This window comes from Oreochromis aureus, linkage group 15 (genome assembly GCF_013358895.1).
Source record: "Oreochromis aureus strain Israel breed Guangdong linkage group 15, ZZ_aureus, whole genome shotgun sequence".
In the NCBI taxonomy this organism is placed as follows: Eukaryota; Metazoa; Chordata; class Actinopteri; order Cichliformes; family Cichlidae; genus Oreochromis; species Oreochromis aureus.
In genome coordinates, this window is record NC_052956.1 from 33,383,040 (window position 1) to 33,400,822 (window position 17,783).

Here is a 17,783-nt window from a genome sequence, read left to right on the forward strand (position 1 = left end):
ACCGCTGAATTACCTGTTTTGTGCTGCCTGCTTTAACCTTACTATAACGGACATAGTCTATGTATTTATGTGTGTTCCTGTGGTGGCTGCAGTTATAGCCACACATATTGAGTAATATCTGCCAAACATCACAGTGCTACAATAGAGACTTATACATAACACTACACTTATATTTTGCTTTCTTTAAAAATATGATTTATTTTAAAGAGTAATAAAGAATTGGTTTTGGTTCAGAATTGATTGATTTATACAAGCACACAATACTGTATTCTAAAATAAGTGTGCACACTTTAGTTTACACTGTTATGTATATGACTTCGTTTAATCTTTTTCTCTGTTTTCTGAGTTACCTTAGTGGCAGCTGCTCCAGTTCCTTGGCTGATGAACTAAGAGTCTATATAAAGACCTACAAATTAGGTCATACCACAACTCTGTATCGTGGAGGGGAGGGGGGTAATGGAATTTGCTAGTTTCAGTTAGGTTTTTGTGTGTTTTACCTCTTTTTGTGTCTTTGTGGGCTCTTTTTGAATTATTTTCATAACACTCAAATCGTTACAAATTATATATTTGAAGTAGCTGATCTCAAAACAATTGGTGACGTTTCACATATGTAACGTCACATTTAAATGTTGTCATTATGTGTACACTGTTTTATTGTAAATACATTTTGCTAAACAATGTTTAGTGCAGTGGTACTAATATGTGTTGTCATTGAAATCTGTAAATAAATTCATAAAACAGTGATGCTAATAGTGCTTGTAACTGATTTTGTCTTGTACAATGAATATGTAGCATCTATAGAAGAACAATTAAGATTTTTAAATATGTAATTATAAATGTTTTTAATCATAACATAACAAAATAAATTAAAATACATATGTGATCCAAAAAACACCTGTGGGACAGGTTTATGCTAGATCTTATGCTGACTGTCGGCTTAAATTATTATTATTATCATTATAAATTATTAAAACTGAACATGATTATTCTGTAGGAAAAAGGTCCCCATCAGTGTTATATGGGTGCTGCTGTTAATGAGCTCAGAAAAACAGGCATACATCTTATTTTTTAATAAAAGTATATTAAAATATATGTTTTAAAAAATAAGACTTAAGCACCTTGTGACATGGTTAACTTTCAATATCTACAAGAGGGCGTAAAAATATTATTGAAAACAGCTAGTTAAACTTATCATGCATTTGCTAATGCTAGCTCTGTTTCCACACAAAGTGTGGCTCATAACTGATCTCAGAGAAGAACTAGTGGCAGCTTGTCTTGGATGCTAATCACCCATAAGTCCTGTCAAAGATCTGAGATTTATCCCCATTGCGCATGTACAAACAACTAGAAAAAGCTGCTGGCCAAGGTCCAGCCATTAGAGGACATGGACATGCCTGAGAAATCGAGACAAACTCCAGTTCCCAATGGGATCCAAAGGAAGTGTTCTTCCAGTGACAATCGCTGGCTGCAGCCACTGATATAAAGGATGGATGAATTTAGGTGAAATATCCCAATGGCAGAAGGCTTTGTGAGATGAAAGGAGATGGAGGGACAGAGAGAGACTTTGGTGTATTTGAAGACATGACAAGGCAAATGTTGTTTGCCTTGCTTGACCTGACAGAGAGCCTGTAGGTAGGTAGGTCAAGCAATGTCAACTGTGATGAACCCAAAAATCTCAAAACTGACCCTCAGCTTTTGTTTTGTTTTTTCTTCTCAGTACTTCGGTTCAATTGTGTTTCGATTGTGTTAATCGGGCTGCTGAGGTCTTCAGCCCATCAGTAGGTTAGTCAATTCCAAGACTTCCAATCGGTTTAATCGACTCCTTTGTATCCTCCCACACTTCCAGAATCCAGCGCTGGGATTGGATGTTGGCTGCCTGTCAGGAAGAAAGAGCTGCTATGTATGTTGAGGCCGAAAACTCCGACAGAACCAGGACACGGACGATGTTGGAATATCTTAACTGGAGGATTTTAAAGTGTGTTGGGAACTCGGAGCGATCTGAAAGTAGCCGAGCTTGAGCGGAGCAGCGACACCGGGTCTCCGTGTTCCCGCTGTGGACCGTCGCGGCTGTTCGTCTCTTGCCTGCTGCTCTCACAAACGCGAAGCCGGCGCTGTTTTAATGAGACTGGAGCTGCCGTGTTTTCGACGCAGCACAGACCGGTGTGAGATTAAGTCTTTATTTAGCCCGAAGCAAAAGGAAAGGCTCAGATGTCGCTGCTGGTAGCCGGGGCTAACAGCCAAGGCTGCTGGGCCACATAAATATCCCGAGAAAATCCCAACCTGATGGAGCGAGTGAGCGACGGAGCACGGGCTTATTTTGCGCCAGAAGGACCGTTATGACTGAGCTGCAGGCTCAGCTCTCTTTTTAAAAAGCGCCACGGGGTTCAGTGCTGGGTATTGATTTGATCGAGGGCTCATAAAAGCAGCATTTGGAGGTTATCTGCATCAGGTGAGTGTGACATTATTCACCAATGACTATCACGGTCACGCTAACAACCCTCGTATTTATGCCACGATCTGTTTCGCTTGTTATAACCTTTAAAGTCCTTGTGCTTACATTTCTATAAGGCCCTTTTCCATACGGTCATTAAGCATGTGTACAGCGCAGCGGAATTACTGTGTGCCGTCCTCCCATACAAAAACTGGGGCATTTTCCTCTAAGTCAGTCTTAAATATTGGAAGGAGATGGTAAACGGTTCAAGTTCAGTCCCCTCTCCTTAAAAGTGTTTTTAATCTTACTGAAAGCTGCGAAAACAACGCCAACAACCTTTCCTTTTCAGATATGCTAATTCTTGCTTCCCAGTCCTCCGGTGATGGCACTGAGCACACAGACAGCCGTACGTCAGCTGCCTAGCTCAGCGGCAACAGTTGCACGCAGGAATACGGTCATGGTGGGGAAAAGCTCGTTGAATGGTAGTATGGGCTTGGTAGTCCGTGGGCAGGTGCTGACTGACCGTCTACCTGCATGTTTTGTCAGATGTGGGCAGTGTCAGAAATGTGCAGCGCAACCAGTTACCGTGAAGAAGATCCAAGTTCTAACCAATGACCTAACAGCTCCCCCCAAAACGAAGCCAAAAGGTCTCTATCGCCCCCTGGTGTCTGGCTACAGTATAGGTCACAAACCCCGCCTCCTCCATGTTAGAAGGTGGGACTGGGGTAAAACAAAAATAAAAATTCTCCTCAGATAATTTTTTCCAAGGATGTGCTTTCGGCCCATATTAGTAGTTTGCGTCATGCGGATTTGTGTTCAAGGGGTCTCCCTTCTTATAACTCTGATTCTAATTATAACCATAATCAATGTTCCCTCTAAGCTGCGCACGTGCGTAATTGCGCACTGCTGGCACGGTCTCTGCGCACAGAAAATCTGCGTTGCGCACAAAAAAAATCTAACCTGAATTGAAATTAAAATTAATACTTTAACAATTCTGTTTTGCAGTGTTAGTCAGTAAGTGACTGGCTGTTCCCGTATGGGATTAGAACGATGCCACCTTATCCCATAGTCCAGCCAATAATGCGATTCACATTCGTATATACGCAGCCAATCAACGTCGTTGACAGGCTATGACAGCGTCCTTATGTGCCGACACCGGTGTTTTAGCCAGCAAAGCGGCGTGGCTGATGTGCAGTGAAGCCACGTTAATGACAACATGTACAACCATTGGAGATGTGAGCAGGACAGACGGAACAATTGACGGAAAAAGTGTGGACTTTATACCAGTTTTTAAATTGTGTTGATAGGCCACGTAAAACCAGAGTTATGATAAAAATATATGCAATGTTTGGTTTTCTTCCTGAATATTATCGTTGTTTATATTTACTGCGGGAAGAAACAGTAAAAACGGCGTTTTATAAGGAAAACGCTCGAAAGCACTCTCCGCCTGTGAGCAAAAACAACACCAAAACCCCCCCACCCTTTCCTATTGGTCGAAAAAAGTACCGTGTCGACCAATCAAAAAATGATATGGCAACGTGGCATCTAGTTGTTAAGAAACGGAAGAAGTTTTAGGAGTGACGGCGGTGTTCTGAGATGTGAGAGATTTGAGACGTTTAGCGCAAATCTTGTGTAGTTAGTGTGTAGTTAGTGTGTAGTGTAGTCGATAGTTTTGTTGTGTGTGTCAGAACAATGAGGCGACTCCTGAATGTTACAGGTGTTACAGGAGTGATACATCTCCTGTTGTCAGGCCTGCAGGTATCAGGCTGTTGTTCTCCTTTATCTCATAGTGGACAGAAATTATTTTTTGGAGTGGCACAAATAATTTGTGTGGCATCAGATTTGATGCAGAACAGCTGATTGTTCTGTAAATAGTTTGAAATGTTTATTTAAAAATGCCTTGGCTGCATTAAAAAAAAAATAGCTGCAAAAATCTTTGTTGTTTGCCAAACTGAGTTACTTTTTTGAAGTAGTAACTATATAATTAATTGCCCAACATTGGTCATTATATACTGTATTTTGCAGACAGAGTTACAGGACTCTCTCCCAGACCACAGACTCATAATACAAGTCAGAGCTTTATGAAAACAAAAAGAAAAAGTTGTGTTTTCAAAATTGGAGTTAAAGTTATTTTTACTTCCAATAGTGTTAACATACTACACAGGTCATGAACAGGATTTTTTTAAATTTTCATTGTAAGTGGGCTAAAGCAGTTAATTAAAAGTAGTCTAACATAAATGTAAATGCTGTAATTTGATTATTTTAATAAACCATGTAACTTGGATGGATTAGATGCTGGCGTGACCACAGTGCACACGTCTGATGTCGCTCACAGTGGTCCAAGGGATCGCTCAGGGAGTTTGTGTGTTTGCTCAGACACATGAAAAATTAGAGGGAACATTGACCATAATACTGTTCAATTGGGTCATCGTAACAGCTCTGACAAACAGCTGCAATCACGGAGAAACTTGCCTATCTCTGTTCGGGAATGGCAGATGGATGCATGGATGCTGAGAGGAGGGCCAGCGTTTACTTTACAAAACCATGACTGACTGTGTCATGCTGACAACATGAGATGTTCTGCAGTAATCAACAGAAGGACCTGAGATCCTGCTGCACTTTTTCGGTAAGTTAAATGTGTGTTTGTAAGCTAATCAGTAAAGTCCTTAGCTAGCTAGCTAAGCTTACAGTTGGCTTTTAGGTAAAGCTGTGCTCATTAGCTAATCCGTGCACATGAATGAATTTACTTTGATTAAAGAAATCACTGTTACCGTATGCTACCCGTACATACGGGTGTGTGAGGACAAGGAAATATCAGCTTTATTTCAGATTTCAGAGATAAACTTCACATTTGACAGTTTGTAATGATTCTTTTCTCATTGTGATTACAGGAGCTGCCCTCAAATTCAGACCTCAGCACCACCCAGTGACAGCAGACAAATCATCCTGTATCTTCACTCTTAATGCAGAATACATTTAATTTAATATTGGAGTAAATTTGCAATAATGCCAGATGTAACTAATGGAATCAAGTACAAAGGCTAAAGTACCATGTACTGCTAGTGAATGCTGCAGCTGTTTTATTGAGAAAATTAAAGACAAAATGTAAAGTCATCAGTATACAATGAGCATAAACAGTAAGTTTGGTGTTTAAGAACGCTGCTGATCTCAGATCTGCACAGTTTCTGCTTTTAACAATGAATGTAATCAGCTACATGAAGAGGACATTAAATAAAAACTGGTGAAAGATAATAAGTTGTCATATGTTGAACTAAAAAATTTAACCTGGAATTCTACCCAACTGTGTTTTGCCAATAGCAAATCAGTATCATTCGTACCAGAGTACCCACAGAGGATAATGTATATTTTAAATGTATAACTTTCTACAGGAGTGAATATAGCATTTTTATGTAACAGTCCAGAGCGTCTAAGCTTGGCTGAGGACAGCGAACTTTCTAATGCAAAGTTCGCTGTCCCACTGTTCATGAAATGCTGGGTTTGTCCATCTTCTGGGCCGGGCCTACAGGGGAGAAAGAGAGGTTTTCCTCTGAGGGTGATGCTGGTGAAAATTAAGAGTCCTCCCTATTTTAATTATAGCAACATGATTGTACAACATATAGAGGGCTGCTGTTTCAAAAACCATGACAGCTGTCCACGGCAGCCACTGCCTCTACTTTATACATTACATTTTTAATTTTGTTTGAATCTTTAATGTTTTGTTTTGTTTTGTTTGTTGTTGTTTTTTTCCCCCTCTTGTCTCTCCCACTCCTGCTAAACTCTGCCCGTTTCTCAATACTCAAGTACACAAGTCCGTACTTATGTTCTCGCTAGTCCGCACTTTGTAAGTTCATCGTCATTCTACAATTGGAACGGTAGTATACTCGATGACATCTCAGCTCCAGGGTTTTTTACTGCTATCCCCTCTTAATTTCACTGTGATTAATATTTGCAATTGAAAAGACACATGATGTAGTAGATTTCTTTAAGAAAAAAACAGATAATTTAAATAGGTATTTTAAGCATTTTGGCCAAATTTGCTTTTACTTTTATCTGTTTCATAATGTCTAAGCTTAATACAGTTGGGCACAATCACTTCATGACAGAAACTCAAGCTTAATCTGTCTTAATAAAAGTACTATACAGCTATGCTGCTTATTGAATAAAAACAAACAGATGAGATGTTAGAATGCTTTTATTTTTATTTTAGTAGACACTCAAGACTGACAATAGTCTGCTGGGGTTTGGAAGAGAATTGAACAAATATTTAAAACATAATTTGATCATTTCTGGAGCAGTCTTAGGATCTCCATGTAACATCCTGTTTCTGCTCCCGGAGAAAATGTTTCCTTCTGAATTAAAATATTTTTAATGTTAGTGTTTGATGTTTAGAAAAGACGCTGGGTTCATGATTCCCTATAAGCTTTTACTGTGTAACTGTGGAGACATTACATGCAAGCAGCTCGACTCCGGGGGTGGGAACCCGGTCCTGTGATAGCCATTTTCTTTTTTTATTGCGTGCATGCACTTCGAATTCAACAACACTAGTGAGATGTTCTACAATCTTATTCTTTAGCTTATGTCTGATGACTAACAGCAACATCTTCAGCATAATGCATTAACAATAGATTGAAAATTAACCTTTCACTTGAAACCTGGAACTGTTTCACTGGTAAGAACATGGTCAACATTTCACTTTGTCAACATCAATTTACATGTAATTTCCATGAATATCAATAGCAAAAAAAAAAAAAGTAAATTTTTAAAAACAATTTTAAACAGTCCATCTCCTACGCCTTGGTGTTGGGGTTTGGCTTGCAAACTCTCCCAGATCATGCAATGTAAGCCTTTTTTGTACAATATCTGGAAGGTGTACATTAATGTACTACACAAATGAGTATGTCTCTGATGAGGTTGTTGGCGAAACCTGCAACTGCCTGCCTTATTTTTCAAGTCCACATAAGACTATTGTCTCATCACGGTCATTGGTTTCTGGTGTTAAACTTGTGCCTTTCTATAGTTATGTTTGTTTGAGCACTACACAGTTTGCAGAATTTGCGTTTGAGACATTCCACGTCTTTTCTTGATTCTGCTCTGGTCACTGGTCTGTGTTCTCCACGTGTAAAGGAAGACACGCTCCTTCTCGATGGCTTCAGAGCTGGCCAAGTGTAGTAGGATGAACGCTCTAGTTCGGGCATCCTTATCTGAATGAGCAGCTACAATGAATGAATTGTATTTTTGCTTGAACACATGCCGCTTCTTTGCAGTGTTTCCTTTGAACATCAATGTTTCTGGTCTACGGAATCCTTCCAACATGGTCATTAATGTTTACTAGCCTTTGATACGATAGCTGAACAACGCTAGCTGGTTGCTTGCTCGCTATGTCATCAAGGTGTTGAGAAAACTTTTGCCTTAGCATTTCGTTGGCAGCTCTTTAGGACACGACCAGATCACAACTTCTGACACCATGTTTGATGTTTAGTAGAGACGCTGGGTTCATGATTCCTTATAAGCTTTTACAGTGTATAACTGTGGAGACATTACGTGCAAGAAGCTTGACTCTGGGGGGTGGGAACCTGGTCCTGTATTAGCCTTTTTTTTTTTTCTTTTTTTTTTAATTATTACTTTGTGCATGTGCATTCGCTTCAAACAGGTATGGGAAACCCCCATTATTCAGCAACACTAGTCAGATGTTCTACAGTCAGCTGTTTAAATAAGAACAGCATATTTTTACATCAGGGGGATATGATGGGTGAAATATTCAATTTAAAATATGCTGACAGATCTCAAAGTAAGACTTTAAAATTAAACTAGAATAATAACAAGGTAGAATAAAGAGAAACAGGATCACAATAGTGTGAATGCCGTAAATAAGCTTCATAACTGAACTGTTTTAACTTTAATTACTGCCAAACCGATTTGCTCAGGAACAAATAAAACACTGAAATAAGATTTAGAAATTACCTAAGTGACTTATCTCATGTTGAACCTGAATAGCAAAAGACCATGAGGATTTCAAAAAGATGTGCCGGGAATCAAGTGTTCTCGCTGGCTCTACTGAGCCTTGACCTCCGCGGTCAGCTGTTGAGCTGGTGGGGTAACAGACATCTCCAAAAACGTTAGAGCACTTTTGCAAATATGTGATGTCTTGATAAATCGAGCAGATATTTGTTTACACAGCTACATTCTTGCTGGAAAATATCTTAAAAGTTTATTTTGTTACACAGAGAGTAATATTTCAAACTTCTTAGCCACTCTCCTCCACCATTGCCATGTTTGCGTTTTGGATGAAATGCATTCTTAGATATTTGCTGCACCAGGTCCACACAAGTCACCACCGATGCATGCTTGATAGAATGAGAGGAGCGAGAACACATCTGGGAATTTTGAGCATACTTGGTTTGATGTGTACTTTAAATTGGGACAGTACTTGGTCTGCAACTGATGACATATAACAAGTGCACGAGAACACAAGTACACACAAATACGCATATTGAGAAACGGCCTCGGTCTCCCTTCCATGTTCCAGGCCACTTGTCAACTAATTGGCATTCATTCCACCAATGCACAGTGCCATTTACACTGAGCAATGCAAAGTTGGAATTTTGGAGGGCTGCACAGGTGCAAGACATCTCTCCATAAGCAAATATTTCCACAAACAAACACAACTGTGCTAGCATAAATTTGACAAGACTGTAGGCATATAAATTGATTATTAATGGAATATATAAAATGTGAGTAAATGAGGAAAAAAAATACTATATAAATAATCAGTTTGAAGGCAGTGTCACCACATATTAAATAATCTTAATAATAGTCACTATTTTAACTTTGTAACTCTGTTATTAACTAAACTTTTAAATTATTTATTGTTTTCTTATATCTTAATTCAAAGGTAAAAATATTATACTTTTAGAATGACCACGCATCTGTGTGTATAAATGCATGCACAACCCCTGGCTATGATTCAGATCATTTTCTGAGCATGGGATCAGGAGGATGTTTCAGCTTCATTAAGTGCTTCTGCACAAAATCTTGTCAGTAAATTCACCTTTGAGGATTGGGTATTCAGATGTTAACAGTAAATGAGTCAAAAACCTTAAACTAATCAGGCAACAATCGATATCGCCTTTTGTCCCCGAATGCATAATGTTTCAAGATTATGCCTGTTTGTCTTTATAAATGAGCATGGAGGCTGCCTCTTAAAGGGAAGTATGTTGGATCAGCAAACAAGCCTCTTCTGGTCACTGCTTCATTGATTTTGTTATTCTGGCCTGCCAGCACTAAACAAAAACATTCACTGAATAAACAAGAAATTCTTTTCTTCTTGCATCGTGATATGTGCTTATACTTTTCATATTAACGGTGGACTTTGGAGACAACACATTATGTCCATGTCCAGGCTCACACAGTATATGAGGGTTTACAGGATATTATATTTTGACATGTTCATCTTCTTAAAGTCAGATTTCAAATGTTAGTTTCAGATCTGACTCTTAAAGTCGATATGCTAGGTTTCTACTTCATATCACTACACCCCTTTGGTAATCAAAATAATATTTACCCCCATTAATGGAAATAAAGTTTAAAATCACACAGCTTTACAGAGGAAACAGATGCAGTTACTTCAAGCTAAAACACTATATGGAAAAAATGTTTTGATGCATCCTCAATCACCCAGGAAAGTAAATCCCAAAAGGTTGATTCTGTTCATTTTATTATACTCATGGCCAATGATCAATGATCAGTGGTCTTTGATCAGTGGTTGTTGATCAATGGTCATGACACTTTGCATATTAATGATCAAGGAACTGACCTCACAGCCCATTGTTCATTAACTGGACTAGTTTCAGTCACTGTGCAAAGGTACTGTGTATAAGGTTGGGGAAACTCACAGTCAGCTGAGACTGAAGAAGTCACTTGGATAAGTGGCGAACCATTTTTCCCACTGAAAATGGTATGTCCAGTTGAACAGATTCAACCTTTTGGGGTCTGACAGGAAGAGGTCTGGCACACCCAAAGGCACAACTAAATCAGAGGACAAGTTTCTGAGAGTTAACAGCTTGCGTGATAGGTGGCTCACAAGACAACAGCTTTAAGCACAACTTAATAGTGGTCATAGTCAGAAAATCTCAGTTTCAACTGTGAAGAAAAGACCTCGTGCTGCAGGTTTGACAGGACGAGTTGCAGCAAGAAAGCCATTGCTAAGGCGTCAGAATAAGGCCAAGTGGCTTGCCTGGACCGTGAAACAACACCATTGGACTACTGAAGACTGGAAGAAGGTATTATGGAGTGACGAATCAAGTTTTGAAATTTCTGGTTCATCACGCAGAATTAAAGAATTTAATTCTCAGTCAATCAATCAAAACCCAGGTTCTCAATTAGCCACAACAAGAAAAAACTAAATAGGTTAATGACATTAATTGTTTCTTTGCAATGCTCTGCTAGGGAAATTCAACCCAGAGAGGTCTTATTGTACAAGACACTGAATCCATGGATCTGCTAAGTGCAGATCTGGTTTGATTCGGTTTGATCTGACCACAGCACGTTCTCCCAAGCCTTCTCTAATCATTCTAATGTTCACTGGAAAACTTAAATTTGGCCTGTTTATGCACCTTCTGGATCCAGGGGGACCTTGTGGTTCCTACAAGATGATCCAAAAGATTGTAACATGTTATCAAAGATGTTCTTGGTGACTGTGGACCCAGCTGGTTTCAGATCATTACCAAGCGTCCCTTGAGTAGTTTTGAGCTGATCCACCACATTTCTCAAGATCATTCTCACCCCATGAGCAAGATGTTGCAAGGAGCTCCAGACCAGTGGTGATTGATGGTTATTTCATATTTCTTGGATTCTTCCATTGTACCAACAGTCGTCATATTTTCACCGAGCTTCTTGCTGATGGTCTTCTAGCCCATTCCAGCCTCGTACAGCTCTACAGTCTTGCTTTGACAGCTCTTTAGTCTTACCCATGGTGGTGGAGAGGTGGGAATGGAAGAAACTGATTCTGTGGACAGGTGTGTTTTATACCCATATACAAGTTGCAATCGAGAGTAGCTGAAATTGATTAATTGATTATAATTTGTGTGCCACATGGAGACACAGCCAATCTGTGGGAGCCACAGTTTTCTTGTAGGGGATCAAATACTTATTTCACTCTACTATATGCAAACCAATAGTTTTGCATATAGTAGAGTGACCAAATTTACAAATTCATCAGGGGATCAAATAATTATTTCCCCCACTGTATGCTTAACTGTCTTTTCTTGCCTATGGCCATACCATCATGATCATGCCCAATCTCATCTGATCTCAAAAATTAAGTAGGGTTTACTTCAGGTACTCTGGCTTCCTCCCAAATACATGTTGGTGATTCTAACATTGCCCATGGATGTCAGGTGGATAAAGTGCTTAAGGTGTATAGAATAAAGTGCTGTATGAATGTATATTTAAAGTGTGACTCCGTAAGCTTAGTAAACTCTTATATAAATAAAATTCCAGTACACTACAGCTTTTCTTTTATGAAACGGTCATGGTCATTGCTTTCGTACAGCACTGCAAGACTTTGATGGCAACATCTTATATTTTAGCAACAAATGATCTAGGAAAATACAGAGGTATGCTATTTTCCTTCTCCAGTGTTGTGTTCCTGCTTTTTCAAAATAATGCTTTTTTCTGCCTGCTTTTTCCCCACATAATTTCCTTATAGATTATTAAAGTGTTCTTATTCTGATTCTGATCCCTGCATAGCTGGATTTGTTCACTCTGTCCTCTGACATCTGATTTGGATATGGTAATAAATTTCTTCAGTGTAGCATTTGTAATGTAAATTACAGGATCTAGTGGAGTTATGATCACACAAGGGTCAAATGCTAAGGACCTAATAAAATGATACATAGCCTGCCTGTCAGAATTTTGTGGAGACACTTGGTTAAGTCTCCCCAGCCTATTTCAACTCCACTTTACTCTGCACTCTTTACATTGCCCAGGCCATATGTTTAAAAAAAAAAGGACAAAACCCCCCCCAGAGATTTGGTAATACTTTTCATTTCAAACTCTGTTTGCTTTATATAATTTTACTGGGTGACACTATGATACTATATTCCTTCCCCAACTACAAATGTAGTTATAATGGAAAAAGGATTTCAACTAATATTATCTAATTGTACTTCTAACCTCTGTGCTCTACATCAAACTAAAATATGTCAAATTACCATCCATCCATCTTCTTCCGCTTATCTGAGCCGGGTCGCGGGGCCAGCAGCCTAAGCAGAGAAGCCCAGTCCCCCTCTTCCCGGCCACCTCCTCCAGCTTGTCCGGGGAAACACAAAGGCGTTCCCAGGCCAGCCGAGAGATATAATCTCTCCTGCGTGTCCTGGATCTGCCCCAGGGCCTCCTCCCGGTGGGACATGCCCGGAACACCTCAACCAGGAGGCGCCCAGGAGGCACCCTTATCAGATGCCCGAACCCCCTCAACTGACTCCTTTCGATGTGGAGGAGCAGTGGCTCTACTCTGAGCCCCTCACGGATGGCTGAACCTCTGACCCTATCTCTAAGGGAGAGACTAGCCACCCTTTGGAGGGAGACCATTTCTGCCGCTTGTATCCACAATCTTGTTCTTTCGGTTACTACCCACGGCTTGTGTAACGATAGGTGAGGGTACGGAAGTGGATCGACCAGTAAATTGAGAGCTTCGCTTTTACATTCAGCTCTCTCCTCTTCACCACAATGGACCGGTACAGCATGGACCGGTACAGCATACTGCAACCGCAGCACCAATCCGTCTATCAATCTCCTGCTCCCTTCTCCTGTCACTTGTGAAAAAGACTCAGAGATACTTAAACTCCTCCACTTGGGGCAGGAACTTGTCCCTGACCCAGAGCGGGCACTCCACCCTCTTCCAGCTGAGGACAATGGCCTCAGATTTGGAGGTGCTGATTCTCATTCCCACCGCTTCAAATTCTTCTGCAAACAGTTCCAGTGCGAGCTGGTGGCCATCACCCGATGAAGCCAAGTCCTGGTGCCACGTGCACTTATGGACACTTACGTTTGAACATGATGTTTGTTATGGACAGACTGTGGTAAATTACTTTAGGTCATAAAGTCACATAGTGTCTGACTGCCTGATGTGTTATGTGATATTTAATAACATGAAAGTTGTCAGACTTCATTTCTGAAGGTGTGGTTTAAGTTTTAAAAGAACAGTTTGACTGGATAATTTCGTCTGATAGTTTTTATTTTATCTTGTTTTATGTTTGTTTTTGTTTTGTTTTTTGTCAAAAAGTCTTTCAAAAGTATTCAGCTAAACAGACTGCTAAATGTTTGGATCTGACATTTGCAATAGTATACAATAAATGGATGCAGTGATAGGAACATGAGATTTGGTTTATGTCTTATTATAATCACACAAATTCAAAAGTGTTGTCTTTGTACCATAGTGCTCTATCTGCTCTATACTCAAGTGTAATATGTTAAACCAGAATAACAACTTCATCTGAGGCACAGTAACTTAAATCCATCCCAAAGATGAGAAATTAGTTTCCAGCCTTTTCTCATTTACCAGAGCCTTTACCGCTGTGTTTTCATAGGTGCTGCCACCCAAATGTGTACTTTGAATCTATGCATTGGCTTTATGGCAATAGTTTCAGTAGATAGGTTTCACCTCCAGCTTGTCACATATTTACCCCTCAGAATCAAAACCACCAGCTAAGCGGCATTTTGAAGTAGTTTGTACTTTTAAGCTTAATAGTGAGTGAGTGAAAACTAAGAGGTGTAAAATGCAAAGCTTCCAAAAGTAGCATATGAACCATATTTTCCTTGCAGACAAATATGATATTCCTCACCTCCTGCCTCCTAAAGCAGACTTTGCAGTTCTTTAAAAGAGAGCTGTCATCTTTTTGCATCTAATACGCACAGGCTGTGTGTATGTTTAAGACATTACAGTAAAGTTACTAAACAGCCTCACCTAATCCACCACGACTGATTGATGGCATTTGTATCTGTTATTTTTGTTTGAACCTGCATTCATGCTTTGGGTAGTCAAAACAGACTCAGACCTCGTAGAGACAAACTGAGTCAAATCAGTCATCTAATCCAAGCAAGTCCTTTAACAAGTAAATATAAACAAAGATCATTGTATCCAGCTAAGGTTTTATGAAATCTACTTACAGCCTGACATAGCTCCTTCACCCACTACTCCAGCATATTTCTGGCCATCACATTGTGCTCCTGTTCTGTAAAGTGTTAGTGTTGTGGAGTTTCATGCCAGCATGCCAAGTAGTCTCTTATTTTCTCCTGCTTTTGCATTTTTATCTGATGTTGTGTGATTTGATCTTAGTCTCCTCTCTTCCTCCCCTCACACCCAACCTCTCCCTGAGCCTGGTACTGCCAGAGGTTTCTTCCTATTAAAAGGGAGTTTTTCCTTCCTACTGTCGCCAGTGTCTGATTGTTGTAGTTTTCACTTTATTATGTAGTGCTATAAATTGAATTGAAAGTAGAAATGTTAGCCACTTGCACAACCTGTGCTTCCTAACAAGGCAATGATGCATTTCATTGCCAACTATTGTCATGATTTACTTCTACTCTCAGGCAGTCATCTGGTCCTATTCACCATATATTGCAGGCTTGGTCAGAACCATTTGTTTGCTTGGGAACAGGTTGGGTATTTTAACCCAGATTTTAACCTGTTCCTCATCCTACACAATATAGCTTTGGTGCTGTAAGTAAACGTCACAGCATGTAAAGAGGAAAGTGACAGGCCACCACCCATTCTTCGCTCATTTAAAATTTAGTATGCAGATATCACATCTCCACCAGTGGCATTTGTGTATCATACACACTTGGATGAAATTCTAACGGAGCAGATTACATGGCTTTTAGGGTGTCCTATCTTCTCCAAGACGCCATGCTTTCTAGAAATCCCTTAGTTGTCGGGTTTGTCACCTTCTTCTGAAGCTGAATCAGTAAACCTGCTTAAACATCATCAGCGTCAGGAATGAAAAATAATCATTATAATAGTCAATCTATGTAGACTGTGTAATGTGTGCTTCTTCTCTAACCTCTTTTGGGGTTTTTTTGGTTTTTTTGTCCTGGTCTCTCCTCTCCCTTAGTGCTATGACTCAGCCTGGACAGCAGCTCCTACCCACATAGAGGTCACTTTACCTCTCTTTCTATCTGCTTTGGTCCCGAGGATGCTGGGAATGTGTCGCGGGCGCCGGAAGTTCCTGGTGGCCTCCCTCGCCCTGCTCTTCATCCCAGCACTTACGTGGCTTTACCTGTCAGTCGGGAGCTTTCAAGGTAAGGACAATAGGTATTGGCAAAGTTATTTGCAGCTTTTATGGCTTTAAATTATTTAGGTTTCTATGTCTTTTTTTGTTTGTTTGTTTGACCGTTTTGAAACAGTCTAACAATAATAGAAACACTAATAGAAATGAATACATAAACACATAAAACAAGAACAAGAAGAGCCTATAGAGTTCTTCTTGGAAAAGCAAACTGTGTTTGGTACAATATCACATTCAGATCATAATTCTGATTGCAAAAGCTGCCAGACAGGACAGGATTTAAAAAAAAAAAAAAAAAAACTTCTAAAAACAAATGATGTAAGACTGGGAAACTTTCTCCTGTCCTAGCTGTTTTAAAATTCAAAAAGAGCATTGTTTCCAAAAATGATAAAAGGTTTTTTTAACATTTTATTTTTGACTTTATTCTTTTCTAAATTTAACACATTGTTAAGTTTTTAAATAATTACAGATAAATATTACCTATTTTCAAAAATGGGGTTGAGCTGATTAAATGTTAACAAAATGCTGGACTGGTTCTCATATAGTCCTTTTCTACTCTGAGCACTTAAATTGCTTTTATACAACTTACCTCATTCACCCATTTATGCAAGCAGCTTTTCTATATTTTTTTCTATCGAACAGTCACACACATTTAATGCATCAGAGGGCAACTCTAGGTTAGTGTCTTGCCCAAGGATATTTGGCATGAAGACTGGAGCAGCCAGGGATCAAACTACCAACCTGCTGTACCCCCTGAGCTACAGCCATCCATAGTAAAGATATAAGTTTAGGTTGCTGGGATTAAAATAAGGTACAGTACTGTCATACTTTTCAGTGCATGTCATGCCTTAATATTAAAGCCTGAGGCTTGTCCCAGAAGGTGTGAAGATACAAATTTCCTGTAGACAAAGTGACCTTTCTCTCCCAACTTTCTTCCTGAGGTGGTATGTTAATGAATTACTGAGGCCTGTCTAAAGTTGATTACTTCCTCCAGACAATAATGTCCAAAAATTCTTGGAGCCATTTTAATCACTTTGACTCACAGGATTGAAATGCTGCAGTAGTGACATTATTAATTATGATTAAATTGGTAATTTTGACTTGGGGTCACAGTCACTGGAGAGCATATATGTGTATACACTCCCATAATGGAATAGTCACCAAGGTCTTCAAGTAATTATTAGATTTGGCAGTAAATTCCTGGTGGTGGGATGCTGTTCCTGGGTGTGTGATAAGCTGTGACAGGGTCTGGCTGCAGGTTAAGCCCGGATGTGTGAGACAGGACCGATGTGCTACTACTGGCTCAAATTCAGTTTTACATTTTGACTCTATCACTACCTCTCAGTTCAGTTCATTTTATTTCATAGTTTTATTGGCTTGATCATATTCACAGTATTGCCAAAGCAATGCATGAATACCGAGCAGCAAACCGATTTCTTCTATTGTTCATAGCCGTGTCTGTAAGCCATCAGTGTTATGTGTAGGCTGTTTGGTGTTTTAAGGGGACAGAAAACATGTCATTTTACTTTGTGCCCAATTAACTTATGGATATTTGCCTTTTGTTGTGCTTATAAATTTTGAAGCTATGATCCTTGGGCTGATCCCATTTGAACTGGTTTGTGAACAAAGCATGAATCCAGCAGTGATGTGGCTCTTTAAAATGTCTTACATACATCAATGTTTATTTGTAAAGACACTTTCATGCAGGTTGGTACAATTCTTCACAGATGACTCTTAAGCTGATAAGCAAATGTAATAAGACAAAAGAGGTAGTGATAAGCAATTTAATAGGAAAATGTAACACACCATAGAAATAAAGTAAACTGTAAAGAAGCCCCCAAAAAGTTTTTTAAAATAAATAGATTTCTAATCAATTTTTAGAGGTTTTTAAGCAAATCTGAGACCAGAAGTTTTGGTCTAAGCTGACTGATATCCTAAACTGACTAATATCCCCTCCTATTTTGCAATAGGAACGGATATTGATTCATCTATTTTGGATAGTGTTCTGTATATTTTAGTCACTAATTCAGTGGTTTTGCGATTAAGGAATTGTAGCACACTCGATGGTGTTT

General features: G+C 39.4%; 1 protein-coding gene across 1 annotated transcript in view; it reads left to right on the top strand.

Annotated features, from left to right (window-relative positions):
* The first annotated feature begins 1,245 nt into the window (after positions 1-1,245).
* The window catches only part of large1 (LARGE xylosyl- and glucuronyltransferase 1), a 57,682-nt gene continuing 41,144 nt past the window's right edge, over positions 1,246-17,783 (top strand). Inside the window, exons 1-2 of the mRNA XM_031731400.2 lie at positions 1,246-2,449; positions 15,538-15,724. Of these exons, the coding sequence (XP_031587260.1) occupies positions 15,619-15,724 (106 nt within the window). The 5' untranslated portion in view covers positions 1,246-2,449; positions 15,538-15,618. The remainder of the gene's footprint in view (positions 2,450-15,537; positions 15,725-17,783) is intronic.